We start from the raw sequence: 26,544 nt of genomic DNA on the forward strand, positions 1-26,544 counted from the left end.
TAATTGTTTTACACACTTGTATGATGTGTGAAAAGAAATGTTGGCTTCTCAGTTGAAACAGTATCTCTGTTTCATTTGACAGCTCGCACCAATTGTTAGGGAGACCATTATCCTCCATCTGCATTGACCTTTTCCACCATCTTTTTTACATTTGTGTCTAATTTATGATAGTCAAAAGTACACATTTCTAGTGATTAAAGATTATTATTAACACTTCAACTAGAAAAAGTTAAAAGACATAATGAAATGCAGTGGATTTGACTTGCCAGCATGGAAAAGTGTGATTTCTGAAAGGAAATGCAATGCTTAATCAAAAATTTGATGTATTAAGCAAAAATATTTTGTGTGCGAAACACTACATCTTCAGCAACTGAAAAGATGTAACAAGCTTTTGTATACTTTAAGCTGTGTTTTACTTTAATCTTTTGTAAATTTTTTTTTTTTAGTAGAGCTTCATATGTATATGTATACTAACATGTAATGTTTTACACTCTGGCAGTACAGTAAGTGAACTTCAAGGATATTATGATGATAATTAATAAAAAATCAATAGCTAATAAAGATCAATTTTTACTCATAACCGTTGATCCAGTATGCTTAGCACTACACTAGGTACGAACCAGAGATAATGCTTAACCTAAAAATTTATTAACAGCACGGTGTATTTCTTCAACTGTCTGCCTCGTGATTTGGTGGACTTACTGTCTGTTTTAGGTTTTCCCTTTGGATAAAAAGAGCAAATAAAGAGAGGGATTTTCCCGAAGGTTTTCCCAGACAATTCAGTTGATCCGTAAAATGTACAGGCACATGAGTGAGCTCAGAGACTTTATTTATGCAGAGACCAATACAGTTTCCCTATAAAAAGGGAACCTGGGGCGGCAGCTGGTGTTAGTTGTATTCAAAAGTCTCTACTACATTATTTGCGGGAGTATTTTCCACAACTATTTTTTTCAAAAGTTTAAATTGTTTTGCTTCTTCCAGGTGTTTTTAGCACATGTCTTTGAAATATACTTCACTTTCTGCAAGATATTTCTGGATTTTTATTAGGTGATTAACTTGCTTGCTTTTATTTCCAGAACACTAAAAAGGCTCCAAAACTCGTATTTAGTGCCAATCAGCTTTAACTCATCCTTTTATCTACAGTGACTGATGTGGCATATTATGTGTGAGCCATTTTTGTTCGGAGTTACGCAGAGTTTTACCACTTTTGAGCACCTTTATATGTTTCATAAATTGTGGAATTCTGCACTGTTCTATTGAGCTAAAATTCCTGATGTTGTGGGTGTAACACTTCTGTGCAGAAGTCAGTTCATGCTCAGGCAAAAATCCTATCAACTTCCATGGCAGCCCTGCACAAGTAGGACTCAGTAATAATGAGTGAAGGCCTCATGGTTTTGGCCCACAGATCATATTTGTGGAGAAGAACACTGGAGTATAAGGAGGATAGCTCCAGAACGCATGTTGGATGAGACAGTAGCCACAGTAACATTGAATATAAAGGCAGTGTTGATATCAGTGACATTGGGTGCCTTATTGTCCCCACACCCCAGCAGCAGCACCATAGAAGTAGATTATCTGATCTATCTTCAGACTATTTATTGCTCACAGCTTCGGAAGGCAGTCTTGTGAAAGGTATTTGGGCTAATTGGTGCAGTGCAATCCTTGCTCTTTACAGACAAGGATGATTTGATAGCTATTTTTTGCTAGAATTCTTTCTCTTAGTAAATAAATTATTCCAGTGCTATTATCCTAATGCTGTATTTTTCTGGCTTGCACTGCGCTGAGGTGTCCTCAGCCTTTTTTTAACTCACAGAACATAAGCTATAGGTTTTCTAAAGCTGTAGTTTCTAGATCTATTTGTTACTTGTCAAGAAAATTAACAATATGAGATGCTGGTTTCTGTACTCAAGTGGGCAGATGTTTTATTTTGTAAACGTATACAGGCTATTTTTGTTGGCTATATAGCAAGTAAAATAATTTTCAGTTTTATCTATACATAGAACAACATATACATTTAACATATGAAGTCACATTTATGTGTATGTGGAACATTTCTAGGTACCGTATGGGACAAGATTTTCTGCCTCTGTTTTTGAGACTAAGTAGACAAAAAGAGCCAGACAGCTTCATAGCATGTATGCGTGCCAGAGCTTGTACTTGTTTAACTTTATTCTGATCAGACATTTTGTGTAAGAATGGCTGATTAAATGTAATCAAATACAACTGCTCTCTGTCAAGGTACAATGCCACATGCTGTAGAAACAGTGGATGTCTAAGGTTTGCAATAATAACTTTAGTAGTTCCATATAACGTTTTGTGTAGTTACTGTACTAACCCTTGAAAAATCCAATAAAATTAGAACTCCAATAATATGCAGACCAGTAACATTCAGAGATGGAAAATAATTTATTCTGAATTTGGGTATATCTTGCCCTCAACTTTGTTCGAAATTGAAAGCATACAGCATTTCTAATAGCCAGAATCTTTAAGCACAGCACCTCAAGTGAGTGGCATCTTCATGATGGCAGCCATGGTGCTTAGCTCAGTATAACTTCCAAGACTTACTGCCTTGGCCTTGCTATTGCTGATGCCTTTCATCACACGTGCTGCAGAGTCCGTCGACAGCTGGTTCTGCCTGTCACTATCATTTTGGTCACCTGCCCTTATCCTCTGCTGTTCCTACTCACTGCTGCCTTTTTCATAACTCTGATTAATACCATGGATTGGACAAGGGGGACTGAGTGAACTTCACAGGAATCCAGCAGAACACATCTGAGGGCATCCAGGATTTACTTCAGTCTTACCTCCTTCTACTAGCATCTAGGAAAGCTCGACGGAGAAAACAGGTGCAAATGTGGATTTAAGTGTAGTATCTTCAATTTCTTCTTCATATTTTAAAACTTTCCTGTCTTTGTTCCCTTTCTTTTTTCAGCTGAATGTTTCATTAGCAACTTTTCCCTGCATTAAATGCAGTGGCGCTGTATATAAGTTTAGAAGTCTGTTTCTGATTTTTAATAAATAATGGGACAGTGACAAGAATTAAATAAATAAGCCTAAATTACACTATTAAGAAAAACCTTCTGTTGCTAAAATAAACGCCTCTTCGTTTCTTCCATTAGCCTTCCTTTTATGACGCAGTAGACCCTGTAGATTTTGAAGGCTTCCTAATGACACGGCTGAACAACTTGGACTCAGAACTAGCACAAGAATTTGGTGACTTTCCTGAAGATGACTTGGACATTGTCTTTACACCCAAAGAGTGCAGGACTTTGCAACCCTCTATGCCAGAAGATGGGTAAGGAGGCTTTATCTCCCTGTGAAATGCTGCAGGTTTAAAACTAGTTTTGAATATGTTGATCCAGAGACCTGAATCAGCCATCCATCCAGCCATTATGCACTTGCTGAATTTCAAACATTTGAACTTTGCCATTGATTCTGTTAGGCCTATTTGCACACTTAAAGTTATGCAAGTGCTTACACAACTTCCTAAGCTAGCTGGTAGCAGCAGAAGTGAGGTAGGCATAGACAAGGAAGTAGAGTAAAGAAGGGCAAGAGGGCAGTACGCAAAATAATTTAGTAGCTGTGATCCCAGAGGTGGAAGTTGATTCTGATCATGTAGTAAGCATAGGATTGAGGGTTTCTTATATTTTTTTCTTTTTTTTTTGCCAGCTATGTGTTACATGACATTGTTCAGACCACTAAACATCTCTTTCTCAGTACCTTTCTTGCTTAAATGGGGGAAATATTTTATACTTCACAAGGTTTGGGGGAAAAAAAAAAGTGTTCATTTCTAGTGTAGGAGTCCCTTTTGGTTTCAGGCTCACATTAATGAAATAATTCCACTATTTCCAACAGCTTGTAAATTAAAATAGTAGCATGTGTTGATACTGATGCTTGAGCATCCTTGAAATAGTTAAGCTGGTTTGATAAATAGGCAAACTACAGGCAACAGAATCTTCGGAATGAGAAACAGGGATGCATTGGAGAGTTTTCTGATGTGGGTTAGGAAAGTCTTGTGCATTGTATACAAAATAGTCTTCAAGGGTTGTTTCACTAGAAGTGGTACCTTCAAGTAGAACCACAAAGGCCTATTGAGTTTTGCAATCAGTAGCAACCAGATAAATGTGAAGTCAGCACGAATTTAGCTCCAAACTGCTATGTCTGCAAAGACGGCTAACTGTGCAACATGTTTGGGACGAGGGGCTCACTTCTTCCAGTATAGTCAGGAAATGAACGGCACAGTCTACATTCTCTGCTGTGCTGAACCTGAATGCTGAAGGGACAAATAAGCTTAACCTATGGTGTCCTGGCTCACAGGGTAGACCTGCATCTCGCTCTGTTTCTGCAAATGTTGTTACAACCTGCTCTAATCTATACCAGCCAGCTGTATAAACTAACGCCCTGTACAACAGTCATATTTGTTCAATGTTCTCTGCCCAACATACCAAATGCAGTAAGGCTAAGAAGGAACCACTGTTTATATAATTTTTGCCAGCTGAGGACTAGCTGAGAGCCCCTCTCTTTAAGCAAGGTCTCAGCCTGCAAGTTCCTTCTTGGGTCAATGCATCTCTCGGGAAGTTCACGAGAGCAAAGGCGGTAGAGACGAGGTGCCATGCTAGGTCACCTGAGAACTCTTTGAATCACACAGCTCCTAGGGGATTTTGTAACATTTACACAAAAGGTGACTTTCACTTGAAGTTACTCATAGAAAATATTCCGATCTTTATCATGAATTCTTGTTTTCCTGTGGACTGGGGAGAGAGAATACATGTGGGAGACAGTGAATATTTTGGTGCTTGAAGTTCCCATTTATTGAAATGATATTTAAATAGTAAAAAAATATCCAACTTTGAAATGAGATTTAAAAGATAAGATGACTATTTCTCCCTTATTTCCAAGGTTACTTCCCAGCATCTCTGCTATTTCAAACAGTGGTTATCTCTTTGTTTTTCTGGTAGGAGAATATGTAGACTCACACCATACAATCAGTTTTAGGCCTGATTTGCACCACAGTGACATTAAGGGTTTTGTAAGGAGTCTGTGGCAAAGCTCCAATAGTCAATACTGACAAATATGCTTTCAGCAGATGTTTTTATGCAGCAGCTTTCCATTTAGGCATTTACACCACCATCATCGATATTAGTGCTTTCACAGAAAATCCTGGTCAAGGATGCCAGGCTGTGTTAGTGAACATGAAAGCACAGGAAGGGCACGCACTAAAGATTCGCCTACAGGTAATGCAGTCTGTGGTGTCTTCCTGCACCCCGAGCAAGAAACAGATACCACTGACCAAACTGGATTAACATGCTGCCTGCTTGCAAACATACATCCCACCTGAATCAGATGCAAGAAGTGACCATGTGCTGTGTCAGTCCACTGGTGGCAGGGGCACACAGCAGTCTGGTATCAGCTAAGGCTCTGTGCTGTGATGCACGCATGAACCCAAATCAGTTGTTACCTGGTCTTGGTAATCAGTTGCAAATTTGTTAAGAGTTCTGGGTGGAAGGTGCTAAAAGGTATCACACCTTTCACCCATTGTATTGTATCTTATCACCATTCTTGCATTGTGTGTATCCTACTATGTTACTCACTTGGATCAGAGGATGTAACAAGTGATTTTGGTACAGGCTACTAAAATTTTTTAGAACAGGGTAGAGGAATTATGCTACAACATCATGACAGCAAATTCATGGACATCAACTTTAGCTTATAATATTTCAGTTCCAATCAGTATCCAGTCTATCAGGCAGCACTGACAACCCCTTACATTAAATGAGACTTATTTGAAAATCATAAAATTGAATTATAAGATCATAAAGTTTTATTATGCTATCTGATTAAAAGCTTAGGGTCCCTTTTTAGAATTTTCTTCATTTCTATAAGAAAGAGAAAATTACACCAAAAACATACAAGAGACTATGTATTTGCAAGAGTCCAGGAGCTCAGGCCTCGGGAAAAATCTCTCTACATGTTGAGACTTGTTATCAAGTTTTGGAAATCACAAAGATGGGTAGCTGGTATAATTTATTTTGTTTTGCTGTATTTCATAGCAACATAGGTCTTATATTCATGAATGGATAGTGTGGCAAATGGTTACCTCTGTTAAATGTATGTCTGTTGATTTGTGAGCACAGTAACAAAAACCTGCATCAGGGAATTCATGCAGTACACAGAGTTCTTTAAACCTCAAACAGTAGTTTAGCAGTAAAATAAATATACAGAAGACTAATAGAGAGGCCTTTATCTGAATAGCATGTTTAGATAAATCTCTTTGTCCTTAAGGTATGATGTAGCTACTAAAATATTTACAATATGTTGCTTTTTCCCCAGGGTTGAACTGGACTCACATGTCAGAGACTGTGTTCAGACATATATGCGGGAGTGGCTGATTGTGAATCGAAAGTAAGCTACGTACAAGTAAATAAAATAGAAAATACCTTGCATCTTATTTGGCAGAGAGGACAATCCTAAAGAATAATTATTTGAATCAGTGATTGAAGACAAGAACTGACTTTTCTGTAGTATACATAACCATATTGTTTTGCTTGAGTCAGTGGACTATAACTAGATATTGTTGCATCTGCTTTTTAATTATCAGACACTCTGGGAATTAATTGGGAAGAAATTCACATTAACAGTCTGTAATGATGGTTTGTCTTAATCAGGAATACTACTACTATTTGATCACACTAAAAGGAAAGATAACAGGGATAAAGATTACATTTGCATGCTCTTCATTTTCCCCTCCATGCCCTGAAAATTCAACATGATCTGATTCCTAATGCTGTCTGAAAATGAAACAGAGTGCTAGTAGCAAAGAAAATGAGGATTATTAGCTTTCCCAGCAGTTATTGATTCTATTCATGGGATTATTAGTGTAAAATCCAACTTTACTATTTTATACCAGTAAGCAATTTCTGCATTTGGAGTCAGTGTAATTCAATGCACAGAACTGGACCTGTAGTCCTTACAAGTGACTTTATTTTATTTTATTTTTGGTTTGGTTTGGTTTGGTTTGGTTTTATTTTATTTTAAAATTTCATTTCATTTAGTTTTGTTTCTTTTAATTTTGTTTCATTTTGTTTCATTTCATTTCATATATTAAATGTGAAGGGAACTCTCAGTCAATGCTTTCTGTGCAGGGGTGTCTGTCTGTCCCTAGACTCTCAGGGATGTGCTGTGCCAGTGGAGCTCACTTCCTTGCCCATCACCCCCTCCTGTTCTTCAGAAAGAGGTTTTTGGAGCTCTGTTTTTCTGCGCGGCTTCCTGTTCATCCCCTCCTGCGCCCATGCCCTGTTCTTGAGAAGCAGTAGTAGCAGCCGGTAGTAGAGCACTGGCACATTTGCTGGTATTTCGTTGTGCCCCTTCGCCTGCCCTTGCTACTCTCTTTTTCTGACCTGATGTACATCAACAGTCGGTGCGTTATAAGTTGATTCCTGGTGATTGCAAAGGAGTTGCATTATTAATTGCGCAGCTTGTACAGGGACGGAGCAGCTGCTGAGGGTTACTAAGAAACTTCCTCCGGGGGTGCTGATGAAATTGATTGAGTTCTCAGAACTGTTCCACAGTGAGTCACTAAAAATAAGCTAGCGGGTTTTGCAGGCTCTCCACCTGCACCGCTCAGAGTACAGGCGCTAGCTCTTTCATGCTGTGTTGTTCTGAGCATGCTGTAAAAAGCCAGCATGCAACTTTGTCTGTGCACACGAGTAGGGAGCGAGCAGTAAAGTAGGTGAGCTGAAAACCAGAACATAGCTATTTTTGCACTTATGTGTGCTTGTAGAAATGTGAATCGATCCATAGAACTATACATGCATGAAAGATTTGCCATGTGTTTTACTATTTCATTCATTCAGGTAAGGCAAATTTGCATTCAAAAACTTTATTGAGCAGTTGAGTCTGAGGTAAACATGAAGAAGGGCCGTGCCAGAGACCTGAGCTTTGATGGCTGTGGCTAACAAAGCAAGCAAGTTATTAAAAATTGCAAAGAACAAGACAGTGTAAAAGATGCTGCAGTGTCACATAAACCAGTGATAGATTGTTATGATGAGTCTCATGTTATGCTTGGACACTGTTCTCAAAACAGATGTGACAGAGAGACATCAAGAGGGAAGCGAGAAAAAGTAGTTCTATAAGGCTTTCCATTGCTTTGAGAAAGGCTGGAAAAACTGTAGTTTCCTACTTGGGAGACAAAGATTCATGGGGCAGGTTCCTGAACGTATGGTCTGGTGAGCTATGGATGTGAGGAGTGTATAAGTGACTTTCATCCATTCATGCATGTGAAGGAGGTTAAAGAGTCTTCAGTGGGTAGCATGAGCAGAGATGGTCCTTATGCTCCAAGGTGGAGAGGTATGTGACAGAAAGGCTGGACACAGCTGAGGGATCCATGTGTTTTTGCCAGAGGCTGAACAGGAGGCTTGTTCCTGTGCCTGTCAGTGTCTCCTTTCAGTTGTCCATTGTTCCTTTTGCTGGTCTCATTTTCTTAATTCAGTGTGTGGCCATTAAATTGACATGTGTGCCAAAAGCAGGATTTGCCTCTTGGTGAGTTTTAATTGCTGCTGTGCTTTTCAAAATAAATAAACAATAAAAATAAATTTTCCAGGAATAGTTCAGGGGAAAGGCATCTCTAGTGCAGCTTGTACACCACAGGGCAAGTGTGATCTCAGGTACATAAATCTCTCCATTAACCATTTGTTTGCCACCAAAGGTAGTGAAAAAATAATCAACAAAACCTCTTTTGGATACTGAAATGTCTTAAAGTAAACTCGTGCAGAATTTCTGTCTTTCATTCTGGATGATTAAGGCAGTTCCAAAACAAGGTCACATCCAAGGAGAGCTGGGATTGTCTCTTTTATGACTTCAGTTTTCATTTGCAGTGAACTGGTAAACGATTAAAATGCTAGCAATTAAAATTAAAACACATCAGAGCATATAATTCAGTTACTCCCAAAATGTAATAAAAAGGTGTCTCCCTGATCAATAATTGCTTATCATGGCATGTTTATGAAAGGACTCAGATGTATAGACATTGCTCTGGGAGTGTTGGGGAAAGGAAAATGAACAAAGCAGGATACTGTAACTAAGGAGGCTGACTGCAAAAAGGCCATCACGGGATTTAGCAAATTGCATTCTAAAGTGTAAGAAACAGAGCTCTGGTTGCATCTGGTATCTTTTTTCAGGGTATCTGCTATTTTTTTCCATCTGCCACAAAAATGTAAATTGAAATTGGTACCTTGCTGCGTAATTTTCAGAAGTTGCCAGCAGAGAGGGTTACATTGTGCCATAGCAATAGCCCTCTTCAAAAACAGGCACTGTTTGAAAGGTGTAGATTGTTGTATGTGATTAACTTGGGGTACCAGCTAGGTCCAGGACAGAAACAGTAAGGCCCTTGATGTATAATTGCAGGAGCAAAGAGCCATCCAAGACATAAGTGATCCCGGTCCATGTTCTTAAGGTCACTGAAATAATCACCATGTCTGATGAGGAACTCAGAGCTGAATAATTTGTACCTAGGTCAGGTTTTGCTGCTGTCTCAGGCTCACAGTCTATGCAAAAGTGATCTGAATTAATTTTCTTCCTTTTAAAACCATTCTTAGTATACATGATAGCGTTGCAGTGGTGTGATAAAACAATTAAGCATTGTGAAATGTCACATTTGTGCATAAAAGCTGTGCCACCCTGCTCTTTTGCATAATAATGTTTCCAGTTGCTTAATATTTTTTTAAATTTGTCTTTTCTGTTTTATTTTCCCTTGACAACTCCTCATGCTGTCCTGACTTGCTTGGGCTTCTCTGTGAAAGGAACCAAGGGAATTCAGATACTTGTAGTCTGAAAAACAAGGGATCCCGAAAGGATTTTCACAAGATGCTTCAAAAGCAAACTTTTGAATCAGAAACATTGGATTCCAGCGATGCAAACTTTCAGGTACATTTTCTTCACTTTGGGAAAAGAAATCAAATGCAGCAGCTTTCCTCAAAAGAAGCATCCTAGGATCTTTGTGATGGCGTCATGCGGAGAGCTGTGCTTGCTGTTAGGCCTCACGGCAGAAGTGGCATTAAGGCCCTCACTGCCAGAGAAGCAAGAGGCGTTTCACGACACCCCGGTGTCCAAGCCACAGCTCGCCATTTTGTTGTTTTCTAACAGGTGGGGCCCCGACATGTCCACACCCTCCCAGAGGAGGCCTCGAGGACAACTCTCTCCTCCTCCGACTTTGACTTGCGCAGCCTGCGGCCAGACCCCCGCCTGGAAAACCTGCTGCGGCACGTCAGCGCCGAGGAGTTTGAGAGGCAGAATGAGGAGGCGCGGCGCACCAACAGGCACGCCGAGCTCCTCGCCCTCTACCCCTCTGTGGATGAGGTGAGCTTGGAGGCTGACTGGCCCACAAGCCTTCCCGAGCTGGCTGTCCTGGCGTGTTTAAGGTTAAAGTTGCACAGAGGTCTAAAAAACAAGAGTTTGTGGCCTAGATATGTGTCTCCCTTGGATGATAACATGGTGATGGCATGTCACTATGGGCACCTGTCAGCGCTATCTTGAACATGCATTCAGGGGTTGTACTCAGACTTGTGGTGTTGCCTGAGGCTTTGTTATACCCCTCTCAGTGTGGGTCAAGCTGTGTGCTGGTGATACGGTTGTGTCAGGGTGTTACCCTTCACTGTAATGCTTGCTTGGGGGCCAGAAGTGTAAATACGCAGTGTAAATGCCAGATAGGGGTCAGAAGTGTAAATATTCAGAAATATAAATCAATTTTCTTTCATCTCTGAAAACATGAAATACCTGCTCAGTGGGAGAACATGGTAGTCTGTAGCAGTGGCCTAGTTAACATCACATAAAGGTTTTATGTAAGTATGTACATTTACAGTTGTTTTAACCAAGTATGACTAGAATAACTGTTTAATGATAGGAAGATGCAGTGGAGATACGGCCGGTGCCGGATCGCCCAAAGGAACATCTGGGCAACAGGATTTTGGTGAAGCTGCAGACTCTGAAGTAAGTATCCTTCACAGGCTTTGCTCACCATTTCTCAGTTCCTATCAGCGTATGGCTGCTGACTGCTACGCCACTCCAGGTGTCCTGTTCAGCAAGTGTTTACATGCTTGCTTGTTCTTGCTTAGTGTGCCAGAGGACTCTTTCTATCCATCATTACAGAAGTCTTTAACTTGTCAGGTTGGGAATAAGCCCAAATTATGTATCTCCACCAAACTAACTTGATCTCTGTACACGCTACTGAACTTGATAAACAGGAAGAAAATCAAGAAAGGTATGACCATTTTAACTGATATCTGAGACCGTCTTTCTGACAATTTAGAAAATATGTTGCGTAGAGTTTACTTCCCTCCTTTCCTCTTGAAATCATCTAATAAAATGCACTAATAGAATTATCCTGCAGACTTTGAAAGAGCTGAGATCTGGAACTAAATATTTCTCCTTATTTTCTGATGGAAGTGCCAGTCAAAATGTAGCCCTTTCATTTTTTCGTTATAGAGAGTCATAAGAATGCAGTATCAACCAGTGTCCTGTGTGTCTTTCCTCAACAGGTTTGATATAGAGATTGAACCTTTATTTGCATGCATAGCTCTCTATGATATAAAAGAAAGAAAAAAGGTAAGTGTGCATACAGTATTTTTGTTCAGTTAGCTTGGGTTTTTGTTTCTGGAGCAGTAGTTTAGGAAAACTAACAAAAAACATGCAGCTTTTTCACACATGCAGTCTGATCCAGGGTTCTTTTTATTCAGTCAAAGTCACATGCTTGCAATTGTTTATTTTGTAGTTCTAGTTACTACTTTTGTCTTATTTTAAAATAAAATTTGATCCATTTTTGTTTTGCAATACATTTTAATTATTTTTCTTTTCAAGATCTCAGAAAATTTCCATTGTGACCTCAACCCTGATTCATTAAGAGGATTCTTGCGTTCTCATACACCCTCCATTGACTTGTCTACTCAGGCAAGATCGGCAGTATTTTCTGTCACTTATCCCTCATCGGATATATACCTAGTAATAAAGGTATGTTACAGTGCTACTTCAACACCATTCCTCCTGTTCCTGGCTGTGCCTGTTGTCTCAGTTCATGGAGCTGACAAACACGAGCTTCCTGTAGCTGAGATGAATTCTGATAGTTTTTAATAGTAGATGTGCACATATCCACTGATATATCTCACTCCCAAGCTAAGAAATTATATTGATAACGTGTGTTATCAACATACTACTATTTGGGTGATATTTTTTCTTTGCGAGTGTCTTATTTTACTGCTTTTTGTAGATAGAAAAAGTGCTTCAGCAAGGAGAAATTGGAGACTGTGCAGAACCCTACATGGTTCTTAAAGAAAGTGAGGCTGGCAAGGTAAGTAAATAACTATAAAAAGTGTTTATCAAAAAATACATGCACAAGGAAAAAAAACAGAGAAAGAGCAGACTCTTTGGAATAGGGCAGAATCCCAAGTGCATTGAGGAGGAAGCCAGTTAGTGCATCAGTGGTGCAAGCAGTCTGGTGTCTATGACCAATGGGAAGAAGTCACGAGAAGGCAAGATGCACTTTCATTATTCACGCCTTTGGAAATCAATAGTGACAAAGTCTTGAGTCACAAAGCAGATAGGTGTGTGCAAAGGACATGACAATGCAATGTGGAGTTAGCAGAAATATTTGTACCTTAGAGACATGTTATTGATCTGAATGGGCAAACAACCTATTGTAGTGTGTATGTGGCCAGTTCAGTGTTGTCATTCATAGATAACACGAGCTCTGTTTGAGGAATTCATGGTCTTTTACCTCCCTGTAGCAGACTGACAATGTTTGCTGGACTTCCAAACATATCTCACCTTTAGAGTATTGCTTTCAGCAGAAATAAACTGCTAACATTTCGTGGTGATTGTTCATGCAGGGCTTGAGGGTCACTGCAAAAAGATTTGCATTCTCCTTTTCTATAATGAAGATGAACTCATTGAAAAGAAATGAGAAGTGAATGTACAAATCAAAACAGCTATGATCCTGACAGTGATGTAGCAAGAAAACACAAGAGATAAGAATGCAAATTATTTACTGAACTGTAAATATATAATTTCCATTTTTTATCTATAGTAGCATTAAAATAACTGATAGCTTTTTAAACAGTCATTATTTTCTTTGTCTTAGACAAAAGAAAAGATTGAAAAACTGAAAGCCCAAGCTGAATCGTTTTGTCAGCGGTTGGGGAAATACAGAATGCCATTCGCCTGGATTCCCATAAACCTAACTAATTTCTTCAACCTTTCAACACTTGAACGAGAAATACCTGAGGCCGAAGGTTTAAACGGTAGTTGCCTAACTTTTCTAACTAACACAAAGCGACTCTTCAGTAGGACTGTGCATAGGAAACACTGTCATTCCCTCTGGCATCAAGAGTGAACGACAGATTCAGAATCACATCTTCTCAGCCTTCCTTTTCAGTGCAACAAACACTTACAACTTAATATGCTCACTGTTTCCTCTCTGCATATTTATTTTTACGTATGCTAAATAGTCTTCCATGATTTAGACCCAATTTTCGTTGAACACTGGCTTTGTAGAAGTAAAACTTCCCTTGCCACACGGAGTTCGTTTGCAGTACAGGGCAATCAAAATACCTATCATCTTAGTTTCTAGAGCATACAGAAGCATTGGTCAACAATATTGACCAATGTGCTTTATAACCCATGGACCAAAAATTTGAATAAGCTTGTGCTCTACAGCAGAAATAATATCACTTCACTAGGTGTGTCCTGGCATTCCACTGTTTCATGTAGTCTGAAATAAAAGTAATGGAATGTTTTAGGTACTCTCTTATCTTCTGATGTTGCTGAGAAGTTGTGGATTTCTAGTGTATTCTGATTGTGTTTGTACTGAAGCAACACAACACAAGCTTATGTTTTATTTAATTTCCCTTTGAAGGGAAAGGATCCACTAGTGACAAGAAAGCAACACTGCTTCAGGCGAGAAGACTTTCTGAGAGAAGTCTCAGCTCGGAGGACAGCTATCCAGCATCAAACTTCAAACCAACTTCTCAGACCCTAACCACCTTCTTTAAGCAGGTACTGAATACTCTTCATTTCTGATTGTGTAAGACATTTTTCATCTGTGTAATGTGAACTGTGTTGGGAAAAGTTACCAGTGATGTTTGTGTGGGGACAGAGGATAACTGCTGTCAAGTGGGCAGTAACCTGCTTGCTTTGCATGCCTCAAGGACATGGTTCACTCAGAAGATTTTCCCAGTGTGGTGGAGTATTGTTATAAAGGTACTGATTTTTGTCTTTCTCCTGATAGGAAGGAGACAGGCTCAGTGATGAAGATCTGTTCAAATTTTTAGCTGATTTCAAAAGATTGTCTTCCTTGCAAAGAAGAATTAAGACTTTACCAGGTACATAATTCATTTTGGATGGAAAAGGGTATATATACTTTTGTTCCCTAAATTGTTCTGTGAATTCTAACCCCAAAATATAATTAACTTGGGTTTTAAGTCTATGTGTGATTGTGGAACTTCCTGAGTTCCCAGTGTCTACCTGAGCACAGGTGCTTTTGAGGTTTTTTTCTGTATGAGTGAGTACGTAGATTTACATTTAGCTTGATATTATACGATGATTTGCCTGCCTTCCTAATTTACAGTGTATCTATTGGATGTCTTTTGTTATTATGCAAACTGTTTGAAAACAGTGCTTTAAAGCAAATTCCTAAGATCCTTGCAATTTCCCTGCAATGTTTTTAAATGGATCGTATTTTACAAAGGGAGATTGAAATGTGTACACATTTCATCTTATTTGGGTATTTGGGTCAGTGTTAGTTAATAGAGAAGCAGAGGCAGTGTTTGGCTACTGTCAAAAACCTGAACAGATTATTTTTTCTTTTTACATAAATTACAGCTCAAGCTGTACTGGATTGTAAAGGAACATTAAAAAGTATGAACTGAGTGCAAAGCTGTTTTGTGTTTTTAGCTGATGGCCAGAAATGACAAGTCTGAGTTCCCCAAACGGTTTTCACTTATCACAACAGAGAATTTAAGTTGAAAGTCTAGTTATAGTTCAGTAAATCTTATCAGTATTAACTGTTTAACTGCTCACCACAGCAAGCCTGCCTTTCTGGGTGGGTGGTGTCTACTTTGGCAGAGATTAATCAGAGCAGAATCTGAGTGGGAGGAGTGAAAGAGAACTGTATTTAGACAGCAGCCCTTTTACCTTTTATTTGTCTCCCAGACAAATTTTGTATTATTTCTGTGTGAAAGATACTAGAACATCAACCCAGCATATAGTATGCCTTCTTTCTTTCCTGTTTCTTTGAAACTCTACAGGGTAGACATGAAAAACTATATATTGGTCTGATGTGTAGAGATGTGTATAGGTTATTTCCTCTGTACCTTTCTATACCTATGGTTTCATTCTCATGCAGCCGTTCAAGCTGAAGATCCAGTTTTTATTTCTGCACTCTTGCTATGTAACCTCACATACTGTTTTTATTTTTGCTTTATTATACATTGATTATTTTTTATATTTTTGCTGAGATTTAGTGATTTTTTTTTTTTAAAGGAACACTTAAACTGGAGATTTCTCCAGCTCCAGAAAACCTTGGTTATTGTCTGACACCAGAATTACTGCCAGTGAAGCCATTTCCAGAAAACCGTAATCGTCCTCATAAAGAGATTTTGGAATTCCCAATTAGAGAAGTGTATGTTCCCCATACCACTTATAGGTAAGAAATAACAAATATTTTTTAATTTCTTAAGATCCATTTTCAAAAATAATCGTGATTTAGATTTTTTTTTCAGAAATAGAAACCAAAAATATTTTTTTAAAATGTTTAAAACTGCATTAAGCTGATGATTTAATCTTACTAGCCATTACAAGATAAAACCCCTGCAGGATATTCTGTAGTGTATTTACTAAGCTAATCATGTTGTCCTTTCAAAATTTTTCTAAAATATCCAAAAAAACCCTAACGGCTGTAATTGACTTGGTGCGTATGTATGTATTTTTTTTCTTCTTCTGCGTTTTTTTCCCAGTAGATCTTATTATCATTTTTAACAGTTTTGGTAAAAGTTTGTACTGGGTCGTTTCTACTGCTAATTTGAGTCATCTGAGCAGCTGAGGAAGTAATGTGTTGCTCTGTGTACTTTTTCACCATGAATAAGGACTCTAGGCTATGTCATTTCATTTCTTAAATCTGTTGTATTCTGGTGGTTTCAAGGAGACCACAGTGTTCAGTAGCATGCAGCTGAGCAATTCCCATAATTTCTTAGTGGTCTGGCACATCTGTCTCCAAGAAGAAATGAATATAAAAATAATGTGCTTCAACATGTTTCTGCAGCACAGTAGTGCTAGTGAACAGTGATATTGGTAATAGCTGACCAGCAATAATTCAAAACAGATGTATTGCAGTATTATAGATACAGAAACACTAGCTTTCATGTGACCATTGTGTTAGTGAAGGCATGGAAGTAAAGCAGAATACTTCTTACAACAGCAATTGGTGCTATTCTAAGGGACTTTTCTGATCCCTAAAACAGTAGCTAGGTACTGAATTGTATTAATGGCAAAGATGTGACTGTCAGTAAGGAATCGCAGGATGAAGAAGCTGAATAAAGGGATGTAAAGCTTATTCACTCCTTGCAGCAGAGATTAGCAAAAGAGCCAGCTCTCCTGCCCACTCACCTGACCCCACCCAAAAGGGAGAAGGGAAATGCAAGGCTTGTGGTTCGGTACATCTCAGAACTGCAAGGCTGCAGACTAATTTATCCTGGCGAGGTGCTCTACACCTTCATGGAAAACTGGAGAGTCAATGGGGCTGTTGGTGACACCTGGATTTGGGTCTCAGCTTTTAAAGAGAGCGGAATGAAGAAGTGGCATCTTATCTTACGATAACAACTTGTAATGTGGCGTCAGCAGGGAAATAAGTCAGCCAGCCAGTTTGGATAGAGCCTCGTTAAAGTTTTGGAGGAGTTACTCATGGGCTGTGCCATGAATCTGTGATAGTTAAACTCCTGAGGGCAGTTTCTTTGCACTGTCGGCACCAGAATGCTAAAATGCAGAGTGTTACAGTACTTCTGTCGTCTCTGCGTATCAAAGATAGAATTAAATGTCTTTTTTTTTTTTTTTTTTAATTTTTAGGGATTTTATGCAGACATTTCTGTAGGGGAAGTAGTTTTTACACAATTGAAAGTGCAAAAGTAAATTAACTTGAGTAATGATACCTCTCTTTTTTTTAATGAAAAAATAAGACAGAATTTTAACTTTCCTACTCATTGTCTGGTCCTAATAAGGAATAGCATGTGTCAACTCCAGTGTGCAGCCTCATAGTGTCTGAAGATCTGCTTTTGAAAATTAAAAGCATTAGCAACCACTGTGTTGCTGAGCTAGAAAGAGAGTTGAGTCTGAATAGAATATTCTGTCTTAGTTCTCACCACGGTAAACTTCTGCAGCTAGACATCATGAATATCAAAGCCACCATGCTGAAAAATAATTTGTGCATCTGCTGAAGCAAGCTGGGGTGTCTCCTCACTATCCTTCAGTTGCTAGGGTATCTGTATTGAATACATACACCCACATTAGAAGAAATGCTTGCTATAGCTCAGCAGTTAGGCTCTTCGAGCAAAAGTTCACATCTAGCATGCTTAATCTTTTCAAGCTTTTTGTGCTTTGTTTTGATTTTCACCCTAAGTAAAAGTCATGGTAACAAAACAAGGTAGGATCTGTCCAGTCTAACTTGTAATAATGAAGGAAATATCTATACAGAATAGTTGCCTTCGTTAATCTTTGCCTTAATTAGTGAATCAATGGTGATGACACAACTGACATGCTGTAAGTAGTCTTATGCTGTAAACTGGAAACTCAGTTAATACCCAAATAAAATTCTGAAGACAGTTAATTACATACACTGGAGAAATGGTGAAAAAAATGCAGAAATGTGAGGTTATATTTCAACTGCCTTGTGACAAAAACATGTTTGGAGTGAGAAAAGGGAATTGCCAACTGAAACTATTTATGTACTCCAGCAATAGTTCCCCAGAAAGTCAGAGGAGACAGCTTTGCAAACATTATAAAACAGCAGAGTCTGGAACTTGGTGGGGTCCAGGAAGTAACACCTGTGTTTGTGCAGTGCACAAGGTGCACAGGGTGAAAACACCTCCCTTTCCCACAAGCCAGAATCACCTAGCCACAACTGAAAGGCTTTTGCCACACAGTCATGCCAGCACTCCTTTTGGTGAGCAAAAGCATAGTTAGGGAACGTAGGCCAATGTATTTAGAATCATAGAAATGTTTAAGTTGGAAAAGACCTTTAAGATCATTGAGTCCAACTGGAGACCTGTTACAGCCCAGTCCACCACTAACCCATATCCCTAAGCGCCACATCTACACTAAATAGCTTCAGGGATGGTGACTCAACCACTTCCATGGGCAGCCTATTCCAATGCTTGACAACCCTTTCGTGAAGAAATGTTTCCTAACATCCAATCTAAACCTCCCCTGGCACAACTTGAGGCCATTTCCTCTCGTTCTATCACTTGTTATTTGGGAGAAGGGACTGACATCCACCTCACTACAATGTCCCTTCAGGCAGTTGTAGAGAGCGATAAGGTCTCCCCTCAGCCTCCTCTTCTCCAGGCTAAACAACCCCAGCTCCCTCAGCTGCTCCCCATCAGACTTGTGCTCTAGACCCTTCATCAGCTTCATTGCCCTTCTTTGGACACACTCCAGCACCTCAATGTCTTTCTTGTAGTGAGGGGCCCAAAACTGAATACAATATTCAAGGTGCAGCCTCACCAGTGCCAAGTACAGGGGACAATCCTGTAGTCCTGCTGGCCACACTATTTCTGATACAGGCCAGGATGCTGTTGGCCTTCTTGGCCACCTGGGCACACTGCTGGCTCATGTTCAGCCGACTGTTGACCAACACCCCCAGGTCTTTCTCTGCTGGGCAGCTTTCCAGCCACTCGTCCCCAAGCCTGTAGCGTTGCATGGGGTTGTTGTGACTGAAGTGCGGGACCCAGCACTTGGTCTTGTTGAATCTCATACAGTTGGCCTCAGCCCATCGATCCAGCCCATCCAGATCCCTCTCTAGAGCCTTCCTACCCTTTGCATAATTTAACTGTCGTGCAATTCTCCTTGCTTAGTTCTCTGCATGGTGAATACTGTTTTAAGCCTGTGATTAAACTAATGTATGCAAAGTAACTCTGAATTTTAATAAAGCCAGTTATTTAGTGTTTCATGTTATTTTATGCCCTTTTGTCTAACCTGAAAAGTAGAACTATCCTGTCTTAATTAAGCAATGTGCTAGCATTTAGTCATAACTAAGTGTTATGGCCTGCTAGTGTGTTACAGGTGATTTAATGTTTCCTAATTTTTGACTGTAACTCTGCAAACCTTTTTTTTACCAGTGCTATATATTTAGATATTAAAAGAATGAAAAATTGATAAAATAATTATCTGCTTTCTATTAATGTTATCATGGATGTTGATGAGGGTTACATATAGAAATGAATAACAAATAAATGAAAACTTAGAAAAATATAGGCTGGTAAGCTCTTACTGGCATAATAATATCTCTACACATGTTGAAACAAATACTAATGAAACATCTAGCTTCAGTTTTTCTCCTGAATGTTTAAAAGAAATGCAAAAATTTGTTTACTTGGTTTGGGTTTTGTTTCCTATGTAAGATATTTCAGAGGAAAAAGTTGGGGTTTTTTTATATATTAGGTTTTTCCTTTGTGATAGGAGAAGCAGAGTCTTCTGTTATAGTCTTTGAACTTAGCTCTTGCTAGTTTTTATACTAGTGTAATGCCATTATTTTAAATTATGTTATTTCTGATTTATGCCAGAGAGATCAACCAGCCTACCTTTTTTGTGCACTGTGAAATTGAGCACTTCTTTTTGTTGTGTACCTACATTTCTTGAATAAAAATAGTTCCCTGAAAATGTCAAAACATTCCAAAATTTATTTCTTTCAATACCCTTCTATTTTTAATAGGAAAATTCATATAATTTAAAGTTTGTTTATAATTTTATTTTTGCATTAAATATAAATGAAAATGATGCTGCTTACTGCCACTATGAAATGTTGGTGCTGAGGAAGAGGCATTTGTACCATCACTTCAGCAGTAACTCAGCTTAACCAGGCACAGGAAGTCCTGTCTTTGATGGAGGAACTGCCTAACGCTTAGGGGATTTTCGGGGAGAGGCAGGGAAAAAAACCTTTCCTTTGCTGGTTTGTTTTGTTTAATTGCAAACCACTTGGCACTATGCTTAGCCTTGCTGTAGTCTGCAGTGGGAGCTGGAGGCCTTCTGCTTTGGTGGCAATCATTCTACCCCATCCTTGACTAGTTTTGAGAGATGAAAAGCTATTGATGTATAATGATCTGTTATTCCTGTTATTGCCATCACAGCGTTATCTATTCCTGTCTGGCTTTCTGCCCATGGGATCTGGAGACAGCACAGTAGCCCTGTGTGTCTTCTACAGGGCCATTGCTCTAGTTTCATGCCACTTGGAGATGCTAGCAGTTCTAACTTCTTTTTCAGAGTAAACAAAGTGGAGATTAATATTGCACTGTTGTGCACAGGTGAAGGAAGCAGCTTAAGCTAGCTACTACAGTTTCAGACAGAGATGTGAGAGTGTCCTGATATATTCTGCTCCTCAGTACACATGACTTCATCCCAACACAAATAGCTGCCTTTTCTGAGCTCCATAATCTTTCCTGGGCATCTACTATACTATCTCAGCAGTAAGATGTTTCATGGAAGGTTTCCTAATTTTTCTTTGGTTTTTACTCAGATAAAAATGACTTTGTCAAATGCCGCATAATAAAGCAGAAACAGTGAAACCAAAAACTTCACAAACAGGATTCTGGGAGTGCATATCCCTCTCCCACAGGCAGCTTGTTTGTCACAGTGCTTTCAGATAAGGTATTACACCTGGCTCCTCATAACAAACTTCATTAATTATGTAATGCAGGCGAGAGGAAAACATGCCACCATGGCTTGGTGATCTCTGTGTAGTCACTGAGCAGAGAATCTGAATAAAATACGGATTTGTCTAAACTTTCAGATGAAAGCAAAGCCTTTAAAGAAATGTGTAGTTATTCTTTAAAAAAAATAATCAAATGCAAGTGGTTTAATTACAGGGTTTTTTTGGGGTTCCTCAAAATATTGCAGTTAATTGTAATTTGACATCATAAATCAGATTCTTGAAAATTCTATTTTTGGCAGGCTTAAGGAAGTACAATTCAAAATGAGCAACATCTTTTAAAAAAATCTTCACAATTTTCTATCTTGAATAGCTGCTAGCTCTCTGGATGCAAATCACTAGTGTAATACCTGCTTTCACATTCTGCTGAGCACTTTTATACTATTTTAAATCTGTCATATTCTGATAAATATTGTGTTTCACCTTCCAAAGAAATCTGATGTTGTATTTTTGATGCTATTGTTCTTCAGCTTCAGTATTAGTTTGTTCTTTGGTCTACTGTGTGGAAACAAAAGAGCACTATCAGCGAGAAAAGCTTGTTAAGGAAAGCTTTTTAAAACAACAGAAAGTAAATGCAAATCATTTATAATGTGTACTAAGCTAGTGCTCTTTTCTTTCACAAGAAGCTAAACTGAGTCTTCCAGAGACCTGTAGGAATTAAAGATTGAAATTAATGTGTTGATATCTCAGTTCAAGCAACTTCCTAAAGTATAAGGAATGTGGGACTGAATGGCAGTTCTTAAATCCAGTTCCAGTTCTACCGCTGATTTTCTGCAAAGCCTTGGCTTATTGATTGTAACTCATATTGTCCAACTGCACATTCACACATGCAGCGAGATACCTACCATGCAGGAATGTTAGAAGATGTAGACTATTGTTTACATACTATGTTCAAACAATGCTGAGCATTTTTGTTGTAGTTTAATTCCCCAAACCTGAGGCTATTTTTTTCCACTTCTTTTTCCCTGTCTTGTAAAGGATATCACTATTGCTTCTCCTCTAGGATGTAGAGATAAAAGCAATTTTATTATCTAGCACAATGGCTTCCCAGAAAAACTGGACTGCTCATTAATCATTATCATTAGCACTCACTGCAACACTGAATGCCTACCTCCCTCTCAAGAAAGAAGCTGTAACTGAAAACATGAAAGACGTGGGCAGTGTGAGGGGCCTACCTTTCCAGATGGTTTTGAATGAAAGCATCTTCTTCACTGGTTTTGCTGCAGCTCCACTTCAGCAGACAGTGGCTTATGCTTCCATCTTTCATGAATATCTTAAGAAAAATGAAGCTACTCTGATCACTGGTACTGCCCCTGGTTAAGCAGTAGGGTGCTGAATATTGTCCTTTTGTAAAGAGCTCCCAACCAGGACTCTAAGAACCAAAACATTCCTTTCCAAGTCTGCAGATCTTTTTGCTAACCTCAGGACACCATGCTTTCTACTTCAAACCATTCACTGGAATGAAAATGCTCCAGTAACTTGATCCAAGACTTGTTAATAGTGCTGGGTTACTGGTAGTAGTAGGTGGCTTCCCTTTTGGTAAGAACAGGTGACTTCTATAGCTTAGGTCTGCAGGGCACGTAGAGAGAAGACATCAGTTTTCTCACTGCTTTGTTTTCTTCTTGCTTGATAAATGGTTACTTTGTGGTGTACAGTTTAGAGAAGAGATATCACTCAAGAGCTGTGCAGTTTGCCAGTATAGCTTCCAGCCTCCCAGGTCAGGAGGGAGGAGTCTATAAATGCATCAATGAGACAATTAAACAAATCCAAGTTCCACCTGAATCTGATGTCATTCACTAAGGGTTTTAACCATTTTCAGCTGAAATTTTAGAAGTGCATATTGTCCATGGCAACAAGAAGTTGCCGATAAATATGAAATATTGTCTCACATTATCTAACACAAGAACTTCAGGGGGACATGTTACCAGTATTTTGGGAAGATATAGTGTGCTATTGTATTTACTAGCACTCCTTCACTGTGTCATTTATTGTATAAATATATCAAAGCAATATATGGGTCATATATTAAACAGCAATGTTAACCCATCCATCACTGTTCACCTATAGAACATTTGTGGTTTGTATCAGTAATGACTATTTGCACATATATTGGCTTTTGCTATGCGTGGCATTCTTGCTTTTGCTATGCGTGGCATTCTTGTCACAGTCATCAATGAACATGCCTAATATTCATTAGAAGTTTGAGATGCTCTTGTTGACACCTCACACGTTATGTAATTTAGAAAGGAGAAGGATTTCATTATGTCACACATATGCAGAACCAATACTTACAAACAGGAATATTCACTGAGAAGGGTCACAGACTTGAAACTCTGCATAGACTTTATTTTGGCAGAAGATAGCTCTGCATTGCTTTGGTCATGGGAAGTGGTCAAATCACCACTGCTAAGTCCCATGAAAGTCATCAGGTCTCAGGAAGGTTAGCAAATTTGAATGAGGATTGCTGCATGGTATCGTATGTCAAGCTAGGTGGACCCTTAGCTTTCCCAGCAAGTAACTGATTCTGAAATAGCTTCTTACCTTACCATCTCTCTGCTGGGTCAGTCTCCAACCAGAGACTCTGTCTGGATCTGTGCATCACCCAGGACTCTGCTATCCTGTGGAACTCTGGTCTCAGTGAATTTGGGTGCTCTGCCATGGTTTTTGTAGACCCATACTAACTCCTGAATAACTGTTTTGATTTCTGTAAGCACATCTGACTATATCTGGAGGTCAAGCCCTGCACTTTCTGTAGGGTGAGTGAGGGTAGAAATTTAATCACACTGAGCAAAAGTAATTGCTGTGGCATGTTGTTTGAATATTTCTGCTTAGTGCACAGCCTCAGGTTAGACACAATGCCTCCTGGAGCTCACCATATCCTTACAGGCATGCTAGCATTATTTAAAAGACAGCAGGAAGTGCTGCCCTGACACTCCAGCTAACTGCCATGTGGAAATGCTCCTTGTCATTGCTTTCTCTCAGGCTTTTGGAGAGTGCGGATGCTGGCAGACAGTAGCACTTACGCAGTAGTCATCCATGAGTCTACAATTCATTCCTCTGTGAAGGAACCTCTTTTGATCATCTCCGCACCTTCCTGCTTTAAAAAATGAGTCATGACTTTCATCTCTGCAGGATATCCAGACTCAGCATTTGCCTCTGTTCTTCCTCAGTGCTGATGGGTTTAATACACATGTAAGCAGGATCCCTAAAACTGCTTAAGCATAAATGGCACAAGCTTTAGCTCTTCAGTGCAGTACTTGCTGGAATAATGCTTCCTTGGTTGTGTAGTCAGCAGAGAGCTCTCTGTTTGTGATTTTACATATCTTTCATCTCAAGTCACATCTAAATGTAAAATCCAGTGCTCAGGGACATTATATGGATTTGTGACATCTTCTGCTGAGCTGCAGATTAATGAAGCAATGACTGGATTATGCAGCCTCCCCTACATGTATTTCTTCACCTCTGGCAGATGTAATATTGATAATATTCTTCATTTAATATGTCATTCCCCCAAGCATAATTCAGTGGAGGCTACCAATATATTTCTCTCTTTCACTTAGCTTTTCCTAATATCATCTTGGAGAGAATTTGGCAGAGCAGAAATTGTGGTTAGGAAGGTAAGGAAGAAAGTGCATTAGTGTGGCAGGCAGGAGTACTGTTCTGAACAAAGGGAATGGCAAGTTACATGCTAGTTTGTTTGCTAAGGCATGCCATGGCTGATGTAGTGTGTGTTGGTTAGCAAAGTAGCTTGGACTGTGTAGTTGAAGAGTATTGTCACATTGTGACACACGGCAATAGGGAGAATCAGCTAAAGTTTCCCAGGTCTTGGGATACAACAAATGGAAGATGGACTGTCTGATTTAATGACAACATTCTCCAAAGTTGCTCCATGTTTTCAGCTGACAATGAGGTCTGAGGAGATATCTGGGATAAGGACAGGGTGATTTTGTGTGTGGCTTCTGACTGTCACAAACAAAAAGAAAGCATGAAAGCCCATGAGTAGTTCTCATTGTTTCTCACTGGAAGCCAGCATGCTTCCACCAACACTAGTCTTATTCCTTACACTCAGAGGACAAGCAGTGAGAATCCTATACCAGACTGGGAAAACGGGCCGTTAAATAGACATAATCGTGATGCCAGAAGGTGTGTAATCCAGGTCTAGCTGAAATCTCAGACTTGCCATAGACTTCACTGGAGAAGAATCTTTCTATTAGCATTTTGACTCTTCCACCAGAATTGTCAGGTTTTGAACTTGGAAGACCATCTATGCTGCCAAATTTCCCACAGAAATTAAAGGCGCTTTTTAAGCTTAGTGATCTGTACATGTACAGAGGCTAGTAAACAGCAAAGTGTGCTGTATTTTAAAGCATTATTTATAGTAATTACAAAAAAAAAATGTCAGTTTCTAGAATTTCTTGTTTGCATTTACTCAGGTTCATTGATACTGATTTTTGATTTGCATAGTCTAGAAATATATACCATTTTGTTGCTGTAAGCTAGGAACGTATGAACTTCAGTTGTTGGTTTTATTTGCTTGTTCACTTGTTTTTATCAGCTCTGGGTGATTCCTTATCACTTCCAAAATCTGATTCTTCACAGCTGAGAAGGAAGCTGCTTTCTTGAGAGATCCCTGCTTTTCATTACATCAAGGAAATATATTTATTTATTTGTAACTAGGAATTACCTATTTCCAAAACAAAGAGAGATGGGAAGACTGCCTTCTCAAAGACATAGCTTACTGTATGAGAAACCTTAAGCATAGGATGCTCTATGTGTCACAGCAAGAACGTACATTTTCCTTGTGAACTTTTGAAATGGAGTTCTGGCAAAGCTTTCACTATCTAGGTGGAATTGAAGGACAGGGAGAGGAATCAGCAGAATGCTAGTTTGTGCACTTCATTTTGAAATGCAAATGCTTGCCATTTACCTATTTTATTCTTCCTTTTCTTTCTTCCAGAAATCTCCTCTATGTTTACCCTCAGAGACTGAATTTTGCTAACCGACCAGCTTCTGCAAGAAACATTACCATCAAGATCCAGTTTATGTGTGGCGAAGACCCGTCCTGTGCAATGGCGGTAATAAATGCTGAGATTTCCTAGCAGGCTTTTGCTTACGTGCATTCCTGAGGAACCCCTGAAGAGATAACTCATTGTTTACTTACCATCACCACAGTTGCTAGTGGGACCTTAGGAAGCCTAACATCAGAGGGCTTGTGAAGCTTGTAATTCTCATCAGAAAGCAGGGCTGTAGTCCTTACCCACAACAGGAAAGACTTGTTGCTTGAGTGGAACAGAGACATATTACTCCCTCTTATCTAAGTCTTCCTATCTTATTTTCAGAAGAGTGGCATCGTGTTAAATCAATGTGGTGTTGGAAACTCTGACGGTAAAATTTACAGAGCTTCAGAGACCTTTTAAGAATGATGTAGTCTGTCTTCCAGTGTGACTCCTCCATATGCACTATATATACACAAATACTCAGGTATAACACTGGAAGTTAGAAGTTGGGATCTTCATTGCCTGAATCTGAATGGGTGCACAATCATGCAGTGCAGGTAGAGTTTTCTGTGCTTGAAACACACTGTGTAT

At 39.2% G+C, this 26,544-nt stretch overlaps 1 protein-coding gene across 1 annotated transcript in view; it reads left to right on the forward strand.

The window, feature by feature from the left end:
• Positions 1 to 26,544, forward strand: part of LOC104157047 (dedicator of cytokinesis protein 8-like) — a gene marked incomplete at its 3' end in the record, with an annotated part of 34,117 nt that overhangs the window by 1,182 nt on the left and 6,391 nt on the right. The window contains exons 2-14 of the mRNA XM_009706508.1: positions 3,120 to 3,295; positions 6,331 to 6,402; positions 9,798 to 9,921; positions 10,141 to 10,353; positions 10,898 to 10,983; positions 11,532 to 11,598; positions 11,851 to 12,000; positions 12,257 to 12,337; positions 13,127 to 13,286; positions 13,901 to 14,040; positions 14,273 to 14,366; positions 15,526 to 15,688; positions 25,914 to 26,031. Of these exons, the coding sequence (XP_009704810.1) occupies positions 3,168 to 3,295; positions 6,331 to 6,402; positions 9,798 to 9,921; positions 10,141 to 10,353; positions 10,898 to 10,983; positions 11,532 to 11,598; positions 11,851 to 12,000; positions 12,257 to 12,337; positions 13,127 to 13,286; positions 13,901 to 14,040; positions 14,273 to 14,366; positions 15,526 to 15,688; positions 25,914 to 26,031 (1,596 nt within the window). The remainder of the gene's footprint in view (positions 1 to 3,119; positions 3,296 to 6,330; positions 6,403 to 9,797; positions 9,922 to 10,140; positions 10,354 to 10,897; positions 10,984 to 11,531; positions 11,599 to 11,850; positions 12,001 to 12,256; positions 12,338 to 13,126; positions 13,287 to 13,900; positions 14,041 to 14,272; positions 14,367 to 15,525; positions 15,689 to 25,913; positions 26,032 to 26,544) is intronic.

This window comes from Cariama cristata, unplaced genomic scaffold, assembly GCF_000690535.1.
Source record: "Cariama cristata isolate BGI_N322 unplaced genomic scaffold, ASM69053v1 scaffold9408, whole genome shotgun sequence".
NCBI classification, from domain to species: domain Eukaryota; kingdom Metazoa; phylum Chordata; class Aves; order Cariamiformes; family Cariamidae; genus Cariama; species Cariama cristata.